Source organism: Pongo abelii, chromosome 10 (assembly GCF_028885655.2).
Source record: "Pongo abelii isolate AG06213 chromosome 10, NHGRI_mPonAbe1-v2.0_pri, whole genome shotgun sequence".
Lineage (NCBI taxonomy): Eukaryota > Metazoa > Chordata > Mammalia > Primates > Hominidae > Pongo > Pongo abelii.
Genome location: NC_071995.2, coordinates 28,697,826 through 28,719,690, shown reverse-complemented (window position 1 = coordinate 28,719,690; position 21,865 = coordinate 28,697,826). Strand labels below are relative to the sequence as shown.

At 37.6% G+C, this 21,865-nt stretch overlaps 1 protein-coding gene across 13 annotated transcripts in view; it reads right to left on the bottom strand.

Annotated features, from left to right (window-relative positions):
* BMAL2 (basic helix-loop-helix ARNT like 2) overlaps window positions 1–21,865 on the bottom strand; it is a 96,735-nt gene that overhangs the window by 8,242 nt on the left and 66,628 nt on the right. For 12 of the 13 annotated variants that reach the window (XM_009247571.3, XM_009247573.4, XM_002823054.6 and 9 more), the window contains 8 exons: window positions 20,490–20,730; window positions 19,902–20,008; window positions 19,591–19,741; window positions 18,590–18,648; window positions 17,721–17,829; window positions 5,286–5,364; window positions 3,035–3,143; window positions 358–850 (listed from right to left, as the gene is read on the bottom strand). In XM_009247571.3, coding sequence (XP_009245846.2) covers window positions 714–850; window positions 3,035–3,143; window positions 5,286–5,364; window positions 17,721–17,829; window positions 18,590–18,648; window positions 19,591–19,741; window positions 19,902–20,008; window positions 20,490–20,730 — 992 coding nt within the window. In that variant the 3' untranslated portion in view covers window positions 358–713. Of the gene's footprint in view, window positions 1–357; window positions 851–3,034; window positions 3,144–5,285; window positions 5,365–17,720; window positions 17,830–18,589; window positions 18,649–19,590; window positions 19,742–19,901; window positions 20,009–20,489; window positions 20,731–21,865 lie in introns of those variants that run through there. The other variant, XM_009247574.4, reaches the window with a different exon arrangement.

Sequence of the window (21,865 nt, the reverse complement as noted above, 5' to 3'; positions counted from 1 at the left end):
TTATATGCAAAGGTTAATCCCCAAGATCTAGGGCCCAAGATCCTTCCTTTTCTGTAAGGAAAGCTGAAACTCTTGACTTTCTGAGTTTCAAGTAAGAAATCATCTCACTTAAAATTCATCTTAAAGTGCTCAACTGAGCATAAATATCCCAGCTCTGTGCTTGCCTAAGTCTCCAAAGATCAAATACAGTATTCAATGTGATTATGACTATAAATTGCACTGTCCCTTTAAATGTTCAAGTACTCACTGTTTTCTTAAAGTGTGTAAGCCCTATCCTCAATTAAGGAAACTCACAAGGAATGGAAAATGTTCCAAATTATACAAACCTACTATTATAAATGAATCTTAGACACAAAGGAAAATATCAATATATTACATTACCTCAACTAAAAAAACTGCATCAAAAATAAAACAAAGCCAAAACAATATGTAAGTAGTATTCTTGGTTAGAAATATTTTAGCAAAAATGTGGCAACTAGTGGATTATAAGCCATTTCACTGAATAAAGGAGTCTATAATAAACTCGGTTCTCTTGGGAGGAAAACATATTTCCCCACATCCCTGTGACAGGAAGATGCAAATCTATAAAAATTGGTAGAACATTAATAAAAGATACAAACAATATCAATACAGTACTTAAGAATAGTTGAGACAGTTTTTCGTAAATGAAATGCTTTAAAATGTTTCTCATTTTTGGAGTTAAAAATCAAAGGCTAGAGGGTCCACTGGATGTCACTGAAGTCCCCAGGGTCTCCCAGGCCCCCCTCTGCTTCTAAGTAATTCATAAATGCAGCCATGGCTGTGTCATCATTGTCACACAGGGCATCGAAATCCAACTGTGCACCATCACCTATGAATTAAAATACAGGCCTGTGTAAGTAAAGGTGATCAATAAAGTCATACATTTCACACATTTTGAGGTTAAAGAATGATTGTGATAAAAAATGGCAAAGCAAGGCTAGAAAACCATAAAATATATTTTTGAAGGCAAAGTATATATCTTAAGCTGCAGACGGCTGATATATTTTTAAATGGGTTACCTAGTTTTATAACAATCTTCTGTCAGATAAATTGCACCTAATTCATCTGCTACAGAGAAGTAAGCTAGTCTATGAGTTTTCTAATAGGAAATTACACTGCTAAAGAGTACAGACTCTCAGAGAGCTGGAAGGAAGCTAGGGGATTTAGTGTATGTGTGTGTGTGTGTGTGTGTGTAAACCCTGGAAGGAGAAAATTTAATCTGCTTGTGAAAAAACCCTGTTTAATACTGAAATGAGAAGCCTGAGACAAAAGCATCTTCTAAAGATTTGGAATTTTCTTATAAAAGGGAGATAAATCAGATTTTTATTGAAAAAGGAAATAAGTAGGAACCATGGAGATGATAATTAATTTAGAGATAAAAGGTTCTAGAAATTAAGGGTTAAAATGCAGATGAAGACAAACCAAAGGTTTGTATATATGTGTCAAACTACAACGGAACTTCAGATTATAAATATATGACTCTATGTGTGTTTAAAGTGGACATCCAAATTCCTCAAGTCCTTTGCTTCTCTTTAGTGTATGCTTTAGCAGAGCAATGTCAGTCATGGAGGATATGAAACTATATACAATAGTTTGAATTTGTCCACTAAAATTCATGTGTTGGAAACTTAATCCCCAATGCAATGGTGTTGAGAAATGAGGCCTGATACAAGGTGATTAGGTCATGAGGCCTTTGCGCTCATGAATGGACTGTCATTATCATGGGAGTTGGTTAGTTATCTCAAGAGTGAGTTTGTGATAAAAGTGAGTTTTCCCACATCTTGCTTTCTTGCTCTTACCCTCTCTTGCCCTTCTGCCTTCCATCATGGGAAGATGAAGCATGAAGGTCCTCAGAAGATGCCTGCACTATACTCTTGGACTTCCCAGTTCCCAGAACTGTGAGCCAAATAATTTCGGTTTATTACAAATTACTCTATCTGTGGTATTCTGTTATAGCAGCATAAAACAGACTAAAATACCACGTCACTCAATTTACTTGATCTGGACTTTGCATAAACACTGTTAAAATGAATGATTACATCTTAAACTTTTTTGACTTCTATCCTTTATGAATTCTTGGTAATTCTTCAGAATGGACCTTTTTTTCCTAGATAGAAATACCTTGGTTTTAATTAAATTGTGGATTTACCAATACTCATAGCTGATTCCATTGATAACTGAATTCTTAATGACGGAACCATTAAGTAACATCCTTTTTTTTTTTTAGATGGAGTCTTGCTCTGCCACCCAGGCTGCAGTGCAGCAGCATGACGTTGGCTCACTGCAACCTCCACTTCCCAGGTTTAAGCGATTTTCCTGTCTCAGCCTCCCGAGTAGCTGGGATTATAGGTGCCTGCCACTACGCCCAGCTAATTTTTTGTATTTTCAGTAGAGATGGGGTTTCACCACGTTGGCAAGGCTGGTCTCGAACTCCTGACCTCATGATTTGCCTGCCTCGGCCTCCCAAAGTGCTGGGATTACAGGCATGAGCCACCATGCCCAGCCAATGGTAGCATCCATTTTAAGATTAAGTACAATCATTGTTATTTAGAATTTTGAACGAAAAAAAATATTTATTTATTTATTTACTTATTTTTTTGAGACAAGGTATCACTCTGTCACCCAGGCTGGAGTGCACTGGTACAATTACAGCTCACTGCAGCCTTGAACTCCTGGGCTCAAGCAATCCTCCTGCCTCAGCCTCCTAAGTAGCTAGGACTATAGACATGAGCCATCATGCCTAGCTATTAAAACAATTTTATTTTTTGGTAGAGATGGGTTATTGCTATGTGTGCCAGGCTGGTTTGAACTTCTAGCCTCAAGCAATCCTCCTGCCTTGGCCTCCCAAAGTGCTGGGATTACAGGTGTGAGCCAATGTGCTCAACTGAACTGAAAAAAACCTTAGTTTTAAAACTATCTGCTTCTCTACAAATTTCCTGTGCCTGAAAACATAGTGATTAAGAGGGGGGTTTTGATAAATGAAAATGGTCAGCAGTTCCCAAAGAAAACTTACTGAGGAGTGGCTCATGGCTGTGGACAGCAACAGTACTCTGGTTTTGCCTGGTAGCCTCTAGCTCCCCCATTTCAGAAGGACTTGGTGGAAACGACTCCCTATTTGACATCTGAAAAGACAGCCAGAGTAACAAACAGTGAGGTTCCTACTAGAATAAGGACACTCTATTTATTTCTTTATTTTTACTTTTTATTTTTTTGAGATGGAGGCTTGCTGTGTCACTCAGGCTGGAGTGCAGTGGCATGATCTCGGTTCATTGCAACCTCCACCTCCTGGGTTCAAGTGATTCTCCTGCCTCAGCCTCCCAAGTAGCTGGGATTACAGGCATGTGCCACCACACCTGGCTAATTTTTTGTATTTTTAGCAGAGACGGGGTTTCACCGTGTTAGCCAGGATGGTCTCGATCTCCTGACCTCATGATCTGCCCGCCTCAGCCTCCCAAAGTGCTGGGATTACAGGTGTGAGCCACCGCGCCCGGCCAAGATAAATACTTTTTGGCAGTTATCAGACATGGGCCTGCCACCAGTGCTACAAATGCCACCATCAATATGGAAGCTTGCTTTTCCCGAGTACCATGTGCCAAGCTCTCCACCTGCATCATTTCATCTCATTTCTCAGATACTGCGAGGCAGCTATATTACACATCATAAATCTGAGGCCTAAAGGGATATCTTGCCCAAGGTGTTGAAGCCATGATTCTAACTCAAGTCTACCCGACTCCAAAGCCTGCATTCTTAAGAGCCATAACTGAAGGTGCATATGTAAGGAAAAGTTTTGGATGAAGAAGAAAAAGTTCATGACCACAAATGCTTGGGGTCAAAGTTTATTTCTGTTTTTATAAAATGATGGCAAAACTATATCTCATATAAAACTACTATGGGAAATACTGCTTTGGAGTGGGAAACATTAAACCAAATGTTGTTACTGAAAAGTTCTTATACTGTTATATAGCTACAGGCCAAACAATCTAATAATCCATGTAGCTCATAAAATAGGAAATCATTTGCCTATACTGTCTCAAGTTGACATACTTTATCTATAGAATGCCTACATAACATACACTACTTAGACATTTTTACTACCACATAAATCTGTTTCTCGCATACTGCCTCACACAAAATGGATACCTAATAAACACATGCTAACTGTATGAATAAATGAATAAATAATAAAGCACAAAACATGATATTTGTGTAAAAAGACATGACATTTATATTTTCTTTTTTTGCTTTTAGATAGTTGCAGTCTGCCGCTCAGACTAGTGCAGTGGTGTGATCATAGCTCACTTCAGCCTCAAACTTCTGGGCTCAAGTGATCCTCCTGCCTCAGCCTCCTGCAGTAGCTGGGATTACAGGCATGTGCCACCATGCCTGGCTAGTATTTTTAAAAATCTGTTTTAGAAAGGAGGTCTCACTATATTGCCCAGGCCGGTCTTGAACTCCTGGCCTCAAGTGATCTTCCCACCTCAGCCTCCTGAATAGCTGGGATTATAGGCACAAGCCACCATGCCTGGCTCTGATATTTGTATTTTCAAGTCTCTGTTTGTCCCTGGTCAGATAAAATTTCTCTTTTCTCCTGTAGTCTTATACTGCTTGATTTACATACCTGCTTTAGAGCTTTTTGTTGTCTGTGCTAAATCAGAATTATATTGTATTTTAGTCTTCCAGATAGCACTAGGTTAAGTAATTTTTGTATATATAATAATGCATTTCAAATAGCTAGTATTTGTTCAATTGAATTAAGTAGTATGTGGTATTTATTTTGTGGCTTATATCATTTAAACTTTCTTTTTCAAACCTCAAAGAGTAGATTTAATCTACTAAATTGGAACCTATTACAATAATGATAATTACAGCTACCATTTATTGAGCACTTACTGTGTGCTAGGCACTGTTCTAAGAGTTTTTGTTTATGTATTTAAGCTCTTAATTCTCACAATCCTCGAGGAGATCAGTGATATTATTATTCCCACTTTACGAATGAGAAAATTGAGGCACAGAGAGTTTAAGTAAAAGCCTGAGGTTACGTCCCAGTAAGTGTCATAACTTGGACTCAGATATTATGCTTCCAGCAACTTCATTCTTAACTACTATTCCACAAAGCCACTTAAAAATCACTGAGTGATCAAAACGGGTTCTTTTTTTTTTTTTTTTTGACAGAATGGCTTATTTTCTTAAAAGAAATAATCAACAAGGGGCAAATTGTATTGTTCATTTATTTCATGAATATTATCATTTACAAGTATACTTACACTCCTGCAGTTTACAGTATGAGTATCTTTCATTAAATCTGTTGGACTCGAATCATCAAGGTATGAAGAAGACTGTAACCTTTAAAAAGTGATACATAAAACATTTTTAATTTTTACATATTTTAGAAGGAAATTTTCTCCTCTAAATACATAATAATCTACTGAGAAAAATACAGTTAGGAACTTGAAACTGAGTATCATAGCAGGTTTCACAATTAGACTGACTTACTAGGTGCCAGGCTTATTTTTGACTATGGAATGCTGAAAAACACTCCATGGTAAATAGAAAAATAAAGCTCTGAGGTAAAAGCTCTCGAGTAAATTGTATCATCTGTCAATATATCATGTGTTAATAGAGTAACACAGCACAGTTTAAAACAGGTGCTCATGTCAAAAATCAGCTCCTCCTCAAGATACTAAATGGCAGAACCAAGAGTAAGGAAGATTTACTAACATTCTGGAACCTTTTTAAAGTGGAAAATGTGCCATATTTTTACTATAATAGGTCATCCTCAGGTAAAAATCAATGAAACACATACATAGAGAACAAAATGGCATAAACACAACTTTATGTCTTTATGTGTTCCCAAGAAGGCAGTTGACATTGAGGTGTACAATACGATGGTATACTGTACATATACATAGTAAAATGATTGCTGCAGTTAAATAAATTTACATATTCATCACCTCCCCCAGTTACCTGTGTGTATGTGTATGTTGACAGCACCTAAAACCTACTCTCCTAGCAAATCTTCAGTATATAACATTATTAACTATAGTTAGTTCTCATGCTGCACATTCGATCTGTAGACTTATTCATTCTACCTAATGGCACATTTGTACCTTTTGATTTACTTCTCCCCATTTCCATGCCCTTCCTGCCTCTGGTGAACACCTATCTACTCTATTTTTATTTAGTCAGCTTTTTTTTTCTAAGATTCTGCACATAAGAGAGATGATGCAGTATGTTTCATTCTGTATATGGCTTATTTCACTTAGCATAACGTCCTGCGAGTTCATTCATATTGTCACTATTTATAATTTGAGACTTCTTTTTTTTCTTAGTCTAGCTAATGGTTTATCAATTTTATCTTTTCAAAAACCCAACTCAGTTTCATCAGTCATTTCTATTGTTTTTCTAATCTTGATTCAATCTGTTTCTGCTCTGATAATTTCCTTCCTTCTGTTGACTTCGGACTTAGTTTGTACCATTTCTAGTTCCTGGAGGTGTAAAGCTAGGGTTTTTTTCTTAACATAGGTATCTATTGCTATAAACATCCCTCTTAGAACTGCTTTTTACTGCATTCCATATGTTTTGATATGTTGTGTTTCCATTTCCATTTTTCTCAAGATTTTTAAATTTCCCCTTTGATTTCTTCTTTGACCCACTGGTTGTTCAGGTATGTGTTGTTTAAATTGCACATATTTGTGAGTCTTCCGATTTTCCTCTTGTTACTGACTTCTAGTTTCATACCATTGTGGCCAGAAAAGATACTTGATAGGATTTCCATGTTCTTAAATTTTTTAAGACTTGTTTTGTGGCCTAATACATGACCTATCCTGGAGAATGCTCCATGTGCACTTGAAAAGAACGTGTATTCTGCTGCCAGCAGATGGAGTGTTCATGTCTTTAGTCAAGTCCACTGTTTCCATATTGATGTTGTTTGAATGGTCTATCCATTGTTGAAACTGAGGTTTTGAGGTCCCCTACTAATATTGTATTGCTGTATATTTGTCCCTTCAATTTGGTTAATATTTGCTTTATACATTTAGGTGTTCAAGTGTTGAGTGCATATATATTTTCAATTGTTATATCCTCTTGAATTGACCCCTTTACCATTACGTAATGATCTTCTTTGTCTCATGACAGTTTTGCAAGGGAGTTTTTTTTTTTTGCGTGTTTTTCAAGACGGGGTCTTGCTGTTGCCCATGCTGGAGTGCAGCGGTCATTCACAGGTATGGTAATAGTGCACTATAGCCTCGAACTCCTGGGCTCATGTGATCCTCCTGTCATCCTTCCAAATGGCTGGTACTACCAGTGTGTGCCACCATGCCCAGCTTAGTTTTTGACTTAACGTCTATTCTGTCTAACGTAAGTATGGTCACCCCGTTCTCTCTTGGTTATCATTGCGATGGAATATCTTTTTCCATCCCTTCACTTTTGGCCTATGTGTGTCCTTAAAACTAAACTGAGTCACTGGTTGGCAGCACACAGTTGGATCTTGTTTTTAAAATCCATTCAGCCACTCTGTCTTTGATTGAATAATTTAATCCATTTATATGTAATTACTGATAGTAAAGTACCTACTATCAGGTACTTTACTGATAGCACAATGTTCATCGTACTCTGTTTTGTAGTTCCTTTGTTCCATTCTTCCTCTCTTACTGTCTTCCTTTGTGATTTGATGATTTTTTTGTAGTGGTATGTTTTGATTCCTTTTTCTTTTTCTTGGAAAAAGAACTTATTTGTAGTTATTAGGAAGCCTACATAAAATACCTTGTCATTATAACAGGACATTTTAAGCTGATAATTTAACTTCAGCTGCACATAAAAACTCTACACTTTATTTCTCTCCATATTTTATGTTACTGATGTCACAATTGATATCTTTTACATATCATGTATTCATTAACAAAATTATTGTAGCTATAATTATTTTTAATACTTTTGTCTTTTAACTTTTCTTTTAGAATTCAAAGTGATTTATGTACTACCATTACAGTGTTAGAGTATTTTGAATTTGACTATATTCTTATCTTTACAGAAAGTTTTATATTTTCATTTGTTAATTGGCACCCTTTAAGTTTAATGTGAAGAATTCCCTTTAGCATTCTTGTAAGGCAGATCTCATGGTGATTAACTCCCACAGCTTTTGTCTGTCTGGAAAAGTCCTTATCTATCTTACATTTCTGAAGGACAGCCTTACTACATGTAGTATTCTTGTTTGGCTTTTTTTTTTTTTTTTTAGTTGCAGCACTTTGAATATATCAACCTATTCTCTTCCCGGCCTGCAAGGTTTCTGCTGAGGAAGCTGCTGAAAGCTTATGTGGGTTCTTTTACATGTGACAAGTTGCTTTTTCTCTTCATGCTTTCAAAATCCTCTCCTTTGACTTTTGAGAATTTGATTATAACGTGTCTTGGTGAAGATCTCTTTATATTTAATCCATTTGGGGTTCTTTGGCTTCATGAATCTGGAACTCCTGGGCTCAATGAACATTCCCTTCTCTGAATTTGGGGATTTTCCATTGTGTGTGTGTGTGTTTTGTGTGTGTGTGTTTTGTTTTTAATAAGCTGTTTGCCTCTGACTTTCTCTATCCTTCTGGGACACCCACATGTGCACACTGGTTTTCTTGAAAGTGTCCCATAAGTCCTGTGGGCTTTCTTCACTCTGGAAATCCTATTGTGCCATCTTGCTGGCATCTGATATCACCCCTGTTCATGTTTTAAAATCACTACCTGCTCACTTAGCCTGATGAAAACTACCTCTCCCCTCATCTCTTTACAATCAGATTAATCTTCTGTATCTTGGCTTCCTTCATATTAGTTCCCTGGGCAGAAATCTGTTATTTAAGTCCCTCTACTACTTGATTTTACGTTAGTTAGGAACCCCCACTGCTCACCAACTCAATTCCTCTCTCAATTGAGTCTCTGTTTTCTGAAGCCACTATGATTCCTTCTACCTACTTTCATACATTACCTAAGGTGCCTCCTTATATAAATGCCCTCTGTACTTTATGCTGAACATTTAATAGTATCCAGCTGTCAATGTTTAGCTCCATTTCCACTTCTCTTAAAACGTCCTTGCAGCATATATGGTCAAATAATTTTCACTAAGGGTACCAAGAACACTCAGTGGGGAAAAGGATGGTCTTTGCAACAAATGCTATGGGAAAACTGGTTATCCACATGCAAAAGAATGAAGCTGGACTCTTACCTTACACCATATACACAAACTAACTTAAAGTAGATCAAAGACTAAACTTAGGACCTTAAGACCTAAGACTATAAAACTCTTAGGAGGAAATAGTGGAACAGCCTCATGACATTGGATCTGGCAGCCATTTCTTGGTATGTATGACACCAAAAACACAGTCAACAAATGAACATAAATAAATTGGAGTATATAAAAATTAAAAACTTTTGTACATCAAAAAACCTGATCAACAGAGTAAAAAGGCAACCGAAAGACTGAGAGAAAATATTTGCCAATCACATATCTGCTAAGTGGTTAATATCCAGAATATGTGAAGAACTCCCAACTCAACAACAGCCACAAAACAAACAACTTGATTAAATAGTGGGCAAAGGACTTGAATGCACACTTCTCCAAAGAAAATATACAAATGGCCAATAAGCACATGAAAAGGCAGTCGATATCACTAATCAGTAGGAAAATGATAATGATTAGCTCACTGCAGACTTGAACTCCTGGGCTCAAGTGATCCTCCCACCTCAGCCTCCCAAGTAGCTGGGACTACCACTGTGCCCCACTATGCGTGGCTAATCTCTCTTTTTTTTTTTTTGAGACGGGGTCTCGATATGTTGCCCAGGCTGGTCTTGAACTCCTAGCCTCAAGTGATCCTCTACCTTGGCCTCCCAAAGTGCTGGGGATTACAAGCATGAGCTACTGCACCTGGCCGTTTATTGTGTTATTATTTTTTTAAAATGTACTAAGCCAGGTAGGAAGGTGTGGTGGTGTGCACCTGTAGTCCCAGCTGCCTGGGAGGCTGAGGCAGGAGGATCACTTGAGCATGGGTTGTCCAGGCTGCAGTGAGCCATGATCGCACCACTGCACTCCAGCCTGGGGGATAGAGGAAGACCCTGCCTCAAAAGAAAATTTAAAAAAACATAGTAAATATTCTGTATACTACAATGTTTAATATATAGAGATATATAAAATTAAATACAGAAAGTTTAATAACAAGCTTAATAATTTTACTCTTTATATAAGAAAACTCTTTATACATTAAGATAGTTTCTCTATTTTACCGTATGAAATCCACACGTTTTCCACAGTTTATAATTTCTCTTTTAACATTGCTATAATGATATAGTTATGTGTAAGGTTTTAATTTTTATACAATTAAATTTACCAAATATTTTTCTTTATAAATTCTGGATTTTGTGACGTTTAAAAAGGACTTTTCAAGTTGAGAATATAAAAATTCACACATGTGTTCTGGAAAAGCTTTAGTTTTATTTTATTTTTTAAAATTATTATTATTTTTTATTATATATACTTTAAGTTTTAGGGTACATGTGCACAACATGCAGGTTTGTTACATATGTATACATGTGCCATGCTGGTGTGCTGCACCCATTAACTCTTCATTTAACATTAGGTATATCTCCTAATGCTATCCCTCCCCTCTTCCCCCACACCACAACAGGCCCCGGTGTGTGATGTTCCTGTGTCCATGTGTTCTCATTGTTCAATTCCCACCTATGAGTGAGAACATGCGGTGTTTGGTTTTTTGTCCTTGCGATAAGTTTGCTGAGAATGATGGTTTCCAGCTTCATCCATGTCCCTACAAAGGACATGAACTCATCATTTTTTATGGCTGCACAGTATTCCATGGTGTATATCTGCCACATTTTCTTAATCCAGTCTATCATTGTTGGACATTTGGGTTGGTTCCAAGTCTCTGCTATTGTGAATAGTGCCGCAATAAACATACGTGTGCATGTGTCTTTAAAGCAGCATAATTTATAATCCTTCGGGTATATACCCAGTAATGGGATGGCTGGGTCAAATGGTATTTCTAGTTCTAGATCCCTGAGGAATCGCCACACTAACTTCCACAAGGGTTGAACTAGTTTACACTGTTCAACAATGGTTGAACAGTGTAAAAGTGTTCCTATTTCTCCACATCCTCTCCAGCACCTGTTGTTTCCTGACTTTTTAATGATCACCATTCTAACTGGCATGAGATGGTATCTCATTGTGGTTTTGATTTGCATTTCTCTGATGGCCAGTGATGATGAGCATTTTTTCATGTGTCTTTTGGCTGCATAAATGTCTTCTTTTGAAAAGTGTCTGTTCATATACTTTGCCCACTTTTTGATGGGGTTGTTTGTTTTTTTCTTATAAATTTGTTGGAGTTCATTGTAGATTCTGGATATTAGCCCTTTGTCAGATGAGTAGATTGCAAAAATTTTCTCCCATTCTGTAGGTTGCCTGTTCACTCTGATGGTGGTTTCTTTTGATGTGCAGAAGCTCTTTAGTTGAATTAGATCCCATTTGTCAATTTTGGCTTTTGTTGACATTGCTTTTGGTGTTTTAGACATGAAGTCCTTGCCCATGACTATGTCCTGAATGGTATTGCCTAGGTTTTCTTCTAGGGTTTTTATGGTTTTAGGTCTAACTTTAAGTCTTTAACCCATCTTGAATTAATTTTTGTATAAGGTGTAAGGAAGGGATCCAGTTTCAGCTTTCTACATATGGCTAGCCAGTTTTCCCAGCACCATTTATTAAATAGGGAATCCTTTCCCCATTTCTTGTTTTTCTCAGGTTTGTCAAAGATCAGATAGTTGTAGATACGCGGCATTATTTCTGAGGCCTCTGTTCTGTTCCACTGGTCTATATCTCTGTTTTGGTACCAGTACCATGCTGTTTTGGTTACTGTAGCCTTGTAGTATAGTTTGAAGTCAGGTAGCGTGATGCCTCCAGCTTTGTTCTTTTGGCTTAGGATTGACTTGGCAATGCGGGCTCTTTTTTGGTTCCACACGAACTTTAAAGTAGTTTTTTCCAATTCTGTGAAGAAAGTCATTGGCAGCTTGACGGGGATGGCATTGAATCTATAAATTACCTTGGGCTGTATGGCCATTTTCATGATATTGATTCTTCCTACCCATGAGCATGGAATGTTCTTCCATTTGTTTGTATCCTCTTTTATTTCCTTGAGCAGTGGTTTGTAGTTCTCCTTGAAGAGGTCCTTCACATCCCTTGTAAGTTGGATTCCTAGGTGTTTTATTCTCTTTGAAGCAACTGTGAATGGGAGTTCACTCATGATTTGGCTCTCTGTTTGTCTGTTATTGGTGTATAAGAATGCTTGTGATTTTTGCACATTGATTTTTTATCCTGAGACTTTGCTGAAGTTGCTTATCAGCTTAAGGAGATTTTGGGCTGAGACAATGGGGTTTTCTAGATATACAATCATGTCATCTGCAAACAGGGACAATTTGACTTCCTCTTTTCCTAATTTATTTCCTTCTCCTGCCTGATTGCCCTGGCCAGAACTTCCAACACTATGTTGATTAGGAGTGGTGAGAGAGGGCATCCCTGTCTTGTGCCAGTTTTCAAAAGGAATGCTTCCAGTTTTTGCCCATTCAGTATGATATTGGCTATGGATTTGTCATAGATAGCTCTTATTATTTTGAGATATGTCCCATCAATACCCAATTTATTGAGAGTTTTTAGCATGAAGCGTTGTTGAATTTTGTCAAAGGCCTTTTCTGCATCTATTGAGTTAATCATGTGGTTTTTGTCGTTGGTTCTCTTTATATGCTGGATTACGTTTATTGATTTGTGTATGTTGAACCAGCCTTGCATCCCAGGGATGAAGCCCACTTGATCATGGTAGATAAGCTTTTTGATGTGCTGCTGGATTTGGTTTGCCAGTATTTTATTGAGGATTTTTGCATCCATGTTCATCAGGGATATTGGTCTAAAATTCTCTTTTTTTGTTGTGTTTCTGCCAGGCTTTGGTATCAGGATGATGCTGCCTCTTAAAATGAGTTAGGGAGGATTCCCTCTTTTTCTATTGATTGGAATAGTTTCAGAAGGAATGGTGCCAGCTCCTCCTTGTACCTCTGGTAGAATTCGGCTGTGAATCCATCTGGTCCTGGACTTTTTTTGGTTGGTAATCTATTAATTATTGCCTCAATTTCAGAGCCTCTTATTGGTCTATTCAGAGATTCAAGTTCTTCCTGGCTTAGTCTTGGGAGGGTGTATGTGTCGAGGAATTTATCCATTTCTTCTAGATTTTCTAGTTTATTTGCATAGAGGTGTTTGTAGTATTCTTTGATGGTAGTTTGTATTTCTGTGGGATCGGTGGTGATATCCCCTTTATCATTTTTTATTGCATCTATTTGATTCTTCTCTCTTTTCTTCTTTATTAGTCTTGCTAGCGGTCTACCAATTTTGTTGATCTTTTCAAAAAACCAGCTCCTGGATTCATTGATTTTTTGAAGGGTTTTTTGTGTCTCTATTTCCTTCAGTTCTGCTCTGATTTTAGTTATTTCTTGCCTTCTGCTAGCTTTTGAATGTGTTTGCTCTTGCTTCTCTAGTTCTTTTAATTGTGATGTTAGGGTGTCAATTTTAGATCTTTCCTGCTTTCTCTTGTGGGCATTTAGTGCTATAAATTTCCCTCTACACACTGCTTTGAATGTGTCCCAGAGATTCTGGTATGTTGTGTCTTTGTTCTCGTTGGTTTCAAAAAACATCTTTATTTCTGCCTTCATTTCGTTATGTACCCAGTAGTCATTCAGGAGCAGGTTGTTCAGTTTCCATGTAGTTGAGTGGTTTTGAGTGAGTTTCTTAATCCTGAGTTCTAGTTTGATTGCACTATGGTCTGAGAGATCATTTGTTATAATTTCTGTTCTTTTAAATTTGCTGAGGAGTGCTTTACTTCCAACTATGTGGTCAATTTTGGAATAGGTGTGGTGTAGTGCTGAAAAGAATGTATTTTCTGTTGATTTGGGGTGGAGAGTTCTGTAGATGTCTATTAGGTCTGCTTGGTGCAGAGCTGAGTTCAGTTCCTGGATATCCTTGTTAACTTTCTGTCTCATTGATCTGTCTAATGTTGACAGTGGGGTGTTAAAGTCTCCCGTTATTATTGTGTGAGGGTCTAAGTCTCTTTGTAGGTCTCTAAGGACTTGCTTTATGAATCTGGGTCCTCCAGTATTGGGTGCATATATATTTAGGACAGTTAGCTCTTCTTGTTGAATTGATCCCTTTACCATTATGTAACGGCCTTCTTTGTCTCTTTTGATCTTTATTGGTTTAAAGTCTGTTTTATCAGAGATTAGGATTGCAACCCCTCCCTTTTTTTGTTTTCCATTTGCTTGGTAGATCTTCCTCCATCCCTTTATTGTGAGCCTATGTTTGTCTCTGCACATGAGATGGGTCTCCTGAATACAGCACACTGATGGGTCTTGACTCTTTATCCAATTTGCCAGTCTGTGTCTTTCAATTGGAGCATTTAGCCCATTTACATTTAAGGTTAATATTGTTATGTGTGAATTTGATCCTGTCATTATGATGCTAGCTGGTTATTTTGCTCGTTAGCTGATGCAGTTTCTTCCTAGCCTCGATGGTTTACAATTTGGCATGTTTTTGCAGTGGCTGGTACCGGTTGTTCCTTTCCATGTTTAGTGCTTCCTTCAGGAGTTCTTGTAAGGCAGGCCTAGTGGTGACAAAATCTCTCAGCATTTCCTTGTCTGTAAAGTATTTTATTCCTCCTTCACTTATGAAGCTTAGTTGGGCTGGATATGAAATTCTGGGTTGAAAATTCTTTTCTTTAAGAATGTTGAATATTGGCCCCCACTCTCTTCTGGCTTGTAGAGTTTCTGCCGAGAGATCAGCTGTTAGTCTGATGGGCTTCCATTTGTGGGTAACCCGACCTTTCTCTCTGGCTGCCCTTAACATTTTTTCCTTCATTTCAACCTTGGTGAATCTGACAATTATGTGTCTTGGGGTTGCTCTTCTCGAGGAGTATCTTTGTGGTGTTCTCTGTATTTCCTGAATTTGAATGTTGGCCTGCCTTGCTAGATTGGGGAAGTTCCCCTGGATAATATCCTGCAGAGCAGTTTCCAACTTGGTTCCATTCTCCCTGTCACTTTCAGGTACACCAATCAGACGTAGATTTGGTCTTTTCACATAGTCCCATATTTCTCGGAGGCTTTGTTTGTTTCTTTTTATTCTCTTTTCTCTAAAATTCTCTTCTCGCTTCATTTCATTAATTTCATCTTCCATCACTGATACCTTTTCTTTCAGTTGATCGAATTGGCTACTGAGGCTTGTGCATTCATCACGTAGTTCTTGTGCCGTGGTTTTCAGCTCCATCAGGTCCTTTAAGGACTTCTCTGCACTGGTTATTCTTGTTAGCCATTCGTCTAATTTTTTTTTCAAGGTTTTTAACTTCTTTGCCATGGGTTCGAACTTCCTCCTTTAGCTCAGAGTAGTTTGATCGTCTGAAGCTTTCTTCTCTCATCAAAGTCACTCTCTGTCCAGCTTTGTTCCATTGCTGGTGAGGAGCTGCGTTCCTTTGGAGGAGGAGAGGTGCTCTGATTTTTAGAGTTTCCAGTTTTTCTGCTGTTTTTTCCCCATCTTTGTGGTTTTATCTACCTTTGGTCTTTGATGATGGTGTTGTACAGATGGGGTTTTGGTGTGGATGTCCTTTCTGTTTGTTAGTTTTCCTTCTAACAGTCAGGACCCTCAGCTGCAGGTGTGTTGGAGTTTGCTGAAGGTCCACTCCAGACCTTGTTTGCCTGGGTATCAGCAGCGGAGGCTGCAGAACAGCAGATATTGGTGAACAGCAATTGTTGCTGCCTGATCGTTCCTCTGGAAGTTTTGTCTCAGAGGAGTACCCGGCCGTGTGAGGTGTCAGTCTTCCCCTACTGGGGGGTGCCTCCCAGTTAGGTACTCGGGGGTCAGGGAGCCATTTGAGGAGGCAGTCTGTCCATTTTCAGATCTCTAGCTGTGTGTTGGGAGAACCACTACTGTCTTCCAAGCTGTCAGACAGGGACATTTAAGTCTGCAGGGTTTTCTGCTGCCTTTTGTTTGGCTATGCCCTGCCCCCAGAGGTGGAGTCTACAGAGGCAGGCAGGCGTCCTTGAGCTGCGATGGGCTCCACCCAGTTCGAGCTTCCTGGCTGCTTTGTTTACCTACTCAAGTCTCAGCAATGGCGGGCACCCCTCCCCCAGCCTCGCTGCCGCCATTCAGTTTGATCTCAGACTGCTGTGCTAGCAATGAGCGAGGCTCTGTGGGCGTAGGACCCTCTGAGCCAGGCGCGGGATATAATCTCCTGGTGTGCTGTTTGCTAAGACCGTTGGAAAAGCACAGTATTAGGGTGGGAGTGACCCGATTTTCCAGGTGCCCACCTGTCACCCCTTTCTTTGACTAGGAAAGGGAATTCCCTGACCCCTTGCGCTTTCCGGGTGAGGCGATGCCTCGCCCTGCTTTGGCTCACACTTGGTGCACTGCACCCACTGACGTGCACCCACTGTCCGACATTCCCCAGTGAGATGAACCCGGTACCTCAGTTGGAAATGCAGAAATCACCCGTCTTCTGCGTTGCTCAGGCTGGGAGCTGTAGACTGGAGCTGTTCCTATTGGGCCATCTTGGCTCCACCCAAAAAGCTTTAGTTTTATAGTTCTACTTTGAACTCTGATTTATCTGGAATTTATTTTAGTGTAAAGAATAAAGTTGGAGTCTAGCTTTATTTTTTCCCCAAATGGTTACACAGTTATCATAATGCCCTTTAATGTTTAATTCATTTCTACCTACTGATTTAAGGTGTCATTTTTAATTTTTACCATATAATAAATTTGCATGTGCCTTTGATTGTATTTCTGAAATATAATCTTTTACATTGATCTATTTGTGGGTCACACTAAAATGTTTTAGTGGTTGTAGCTTTATAACATATTTTAATATCTGATAGCATTAGTCTCACTTTATTACTATTATTTTTCATATATTTCTAGATATTTTAATGTGATTAGTATAATCTGTTGGATTCCAAAAAAAAAAAAAAATGCATGGTAGTATTTTTTTTTTTTTTTTTTGAGACAGGGTCTTGCTCTTTTGCCTAGACTGGAGTAAGTGGCAGGATCACAGCTGATTACAGCCTTGACACTGCCCCACCAGCCCCTCTCCCTCCACCCCACTCTAGTGATCCTCCCACCTTAGCCTCCCAACTAGCTGGGCCTACGGGCGTGCACCACCATATCCAGCTAATTTTTTTTTTTTTTTTTTGGTAGAGATGGGGTTTTGCCATGTTGCCCAGGCTGGTCTCAAATTCCTGGACTCAAGCAATCCATCTGCCTCAGCCTCCCAAAGTGCCAGCATTACAGGCATGACCCACCATGCCTGGCCACACGGTGGTATTTTGACTAGATCCACATTAAATTCACAGGCTAGTTTAAGGAACAGGGCATTCTTACAATTCTGCCTTCCTGTTGAAAAACAGCTTATATCTGAAGTTATATGAGTTATCTTTTACGTACCTTTGTGAATTTTACAGTTTTTTTCATGTTGGTATGAACATTTCTTATAAAATTTATATCTTTTTGTTGCTACTGTAAAGATAATATTTTCCATTATATTAAACTGGTTATCATTTGTATATAGGAAGGCTACTGATTTTTGTATATTGATTTTATAATTATATTTTTACTTTTGAAAATATTTGCAGCAATAAAACATTACCTCTGTAAATCCAGAATTTCATTTGCAATATCTGTCCCAATACTACCAGCACCAAGTACTGTTCCAGTAGACATTCCAGGTACACTCATACAAGACTGTCTAGAGGACTCTAAGTAACAGCAAAAGGAGAAATTCAATTGAGGACTTTATCTTTCTTTCAATTAAAATAATTTCACAGTTCTCTCCTTAAAAGAAACAGACTAGCTGCATCCAAAAAAGTTGGAAAACACTCATCCTTGCATTACATATGTAATTCATGATGCTCTTTGAATCAAATGTGTAGAAAGTCACTGAGGGCACAATTGTGACTTGTAACCCTTGACTCCAGTCTCTTCCCACTTTAATCTCCACAGCAATACTACTTCAATGTTTCCTAAGATTTTTATTTTTACAAATAATACATTAATATATTCCTGTGGTGAAAAACTAACACAGATAAGCAAAAACTCCCCCAATACTTTTTGTTAATCTGTCCAAGAGTGTCACAATTGACAAGGAACAATGTTAGCTGCTAGGGCTGAATAATGGATAAAACATCATTCCTGCTCTTAAAGAACTCAGTCTACTGGAAAGCAAGTTGAATGAACAACTAATTGCAGTACAATGCAAGATTATAACAGAAATGTGAGCAAAGCACTGTGGAAATTTTGAGGGGGACATGGTGATACCTCTGGGAGTTTAAATGGGATATCTGTTTCCCGTTGAATTTAGTCTCTTCTAAACCAAAGTTGGGATTCCTATAACCCAACCTGTAGAACTCCTTTTAATTTCACCTTCAAATTTTCCCCTCTCCAGGACAGAAAAAGATAGTAATAGTCTTAATAATATGTCTTAGTAATAAGTCTTCCATCATCTAAAACTAAGCTTACCTTCTGATGATTGAGAGCTACAAGGAAAAAATGATGCTTCTCCAGGCTCACTATGTCCCCTAGAAGTAAAAACACCATAGGTGATTTACTTTCTAAGGTGAAGGAAACTGTTATAGCAACTACACTAAGATCTGTATATTTAATTTGTCAATTTGTGGCCCATTTATGTTTTATATACACATATTGTTAGTATCACCACCAGAAATCAAGGTCTTAATGTGCTAAGTATCATGGCATTTGCTAAATGCCCCATTCCCCTATAAAGTATGCATTCTCGCAATAACAAACTCTCAGTTCCTGTACTAATAATAAGTAGGCAAAGACTATTGGGATGGGTGACAGGAAATACTGGAAGTATTAAACTTTTTTTAAAAATTATTTTTTGCTCACTATTGTAGACAAGGAAACAACTGGTTCAAGGAAACCTTACAGCAATTTCAAAGAGAAACTTACAGAAAAAAAGTAAGACTTACAATGGGGCCATCCTAGCCTACTATAAAATCAGGAAAACTTGGCTCTTCCTTCAGGCTGACACAGCTACAGACCAGAGCTTGCTAAAGCAACACCTGGGCTGAATTTCTGTTCTCCCCCGTGCTGGGCATGCCTACACAGACATGGTGGCACCCCAGGCTTACAAGATGTGCAGGTAAAAATGACAGGGAGGACAAAACAATTTCTTACAATGATGCACAGTAGAAATCCATGTCTGCATTGTTTACTGAATGGCCATGGAGGGTAGGAAGAAAATGCCTGAATAAATGCCTTTACCCTCACATAGTATATCAAGTAAGAAGGAATGTATTACAAAAATGAAAACTTTCAGCTTAATTCTGAGAACTAATGTCAATGAACAGTAAATGAATTATTCAAAAGATAAATCTCAAGTTATAATAAAAGGCCAGAGGATCATACAGTTTTAATGGTTTAGCAAGATGAGAGGAGAAAAGCAAAGAGACTCATCTGAAATCAGTATAAAGGTCTTAACATAAAAAATTACTTACAAAACTAAAGTGTTGACAGATACAATATATTCCAGTTCTTTCGTCCAAGGATTTGTGAAACTAAACCATTGGCTTTTTAAAGTTACAAAAGAGCCATCTTTTGCTCTGAATTTGTAGGAATCTGTAAATATTTTCTCCTTACTCTGTAGAACTTAACAAGAAAAGATAATTATCAGCATAATAGTCAATGACTATAAAAATAAATGTTGTGAAGATTAATTCAAACTTCAAATTTCACAGGAATGGGAAATTAAGAGTTAAAACTGTCATTTTAAATTCCCCAAAATGTATTCTGCTCAATGCATACCTACCTGCTTTGTGCTTGTCAGTCAAATTATTGTGGTCATCTTGATGAAAATATTCATAACAAGAAGTTCCCAAAAGTTCCTGAGGCAGATATCCTAAAATTGCTGTTGCCCTGGTTTTAAAATTGAAAATAAACTTCAGAAGTGGTGAGTGTACTCCCTCCCAGAAGACTGTAGGCCCACATATGGTCAGGATCGTAAAGAAGTGCACAGGGTAGGGGATGAGTGACCATGCACATCACTGGGCTCCCCTCGGCTGCCCTAGACCCAGACTAGAGCTGCAACACAGAACAGGCACCCAGGCATGAGGCCTCTACCCGATTCAGGCTGTGCTCTTATTAGCTTTTGCCAGTAAAATCGTGGCCACAGACCATGCCCAGTTTCTGCACCACTGGCTAAGAGACACTCTTCCAAGTTTACATGTTGGCTTAAACAAATTTACTGACATGTCCATATTCTTATTTCATTTAAATTTTATTTTCTGTTCTGAAACAGAAAAAAGAAAAAAAAAAACTAGCAGTGCTACTAAGACACGCCTTTAATAGCTTCAAATATCCCATTGAATTCTAATCATTATAACACGTAAATGTTTACCTTTGATCTACATAGACAAATTTTCCATTCACTGCAAACCGGGTTATAAATTCAGTTGGTTTCACGTTAATCTCTCCACTGTTCTGTGGAACAACATATGGCTGTAATCTTCCAATGGCCACAAGGCAGGTAAAATTACTGTTGTCTTTCTTACTGTTCCTTTCTTCTTCCATTCCAACAATATTTGGAGGCCAGCTTCTCAAGTAACCAGTGCAATGGATAGTATAGAATTTTCTATGCTCTAATTCAAAGATTTTTAAAAAGGACATTTGGATCATTATAAATAAGTCATTAAATTTCTTATATTGACATCTATAATAGTTATAATTGTGCTATAAAATGCTCTTTAAATATGCTAAAATATGAAAGGGGAATGGTATTCCATTGAAAAGATATCACCAATTTTGTTTATTTCACGACTTTATTATTAATAGTTTATTTTTCTCAGGAACTAAATTGTATGTACTACGTGAAAAAGCGAACAGGTTGCTTTATTTTAGGATTAACTAGGTCTATGACTTAACATATTTCCAAGACAATTTTTAAAATTACAGTAATTTACATCTATTAGAAAAAATTAATCCTCATGCCCCCTTGCAATATTGTTTTCACCTTATTAAGTTTTTTGGTATATTGTAACTTATATTCGAAAGTTTAAAAAGACATTTAAATAATTATGCATACATTCTTAAATTTCTTATGTTAGTGCTTATAATGGTTAACAGATATATAAGGTTATAATAGATTATAGAAACATTTTAAAGAACACTTGGAGAAATTTATAATGAAAAGTATAAAAATAAAATAAATTTCACTTTTTAGGAAAATCCCAAGCAATTAACTCATAGCAAGAAGCTTGTCAAGCATGTCCACCAAAATAATAAAAAATTGGAAATAATTTATATCCTCAAATATCATGCTTAAGCAAACAATAAATCCAATACGGGCATAAACAATGAGTAGGATACAGATTAAGGCATGCCACAAAAGTGATTTAAAGGTTAAAAAGTAGGGGAAAAGCCTGATAAAAATTATTTGAAACAGCTGTTTTCATGGTAAGATTTAGAAAAGATTAGAACAATCAGTGTTTTAAATTGGCACTATTTGTTAAAACTTCCACTACAATAAATCCTTTAAATTTTTGTTTAAATAGAAGATGATATGAACTGTCATATAAGATAGTAGTTAACAATAATAGCAAAGATTTAGAGAACACTTTATGTGTCAGTCTGTTTCAAGTGCTTCAAACGTATAACTCATTTAAACTTAATAGTTCTATGGGATGTTCTAGTATCTCCATTGTCCTAGGAAACTGAGTTAATGGCAAAGTCACAGCAGGTACAGGATGGAGCTGGGGTTAAAACTCAGGCTGGCTC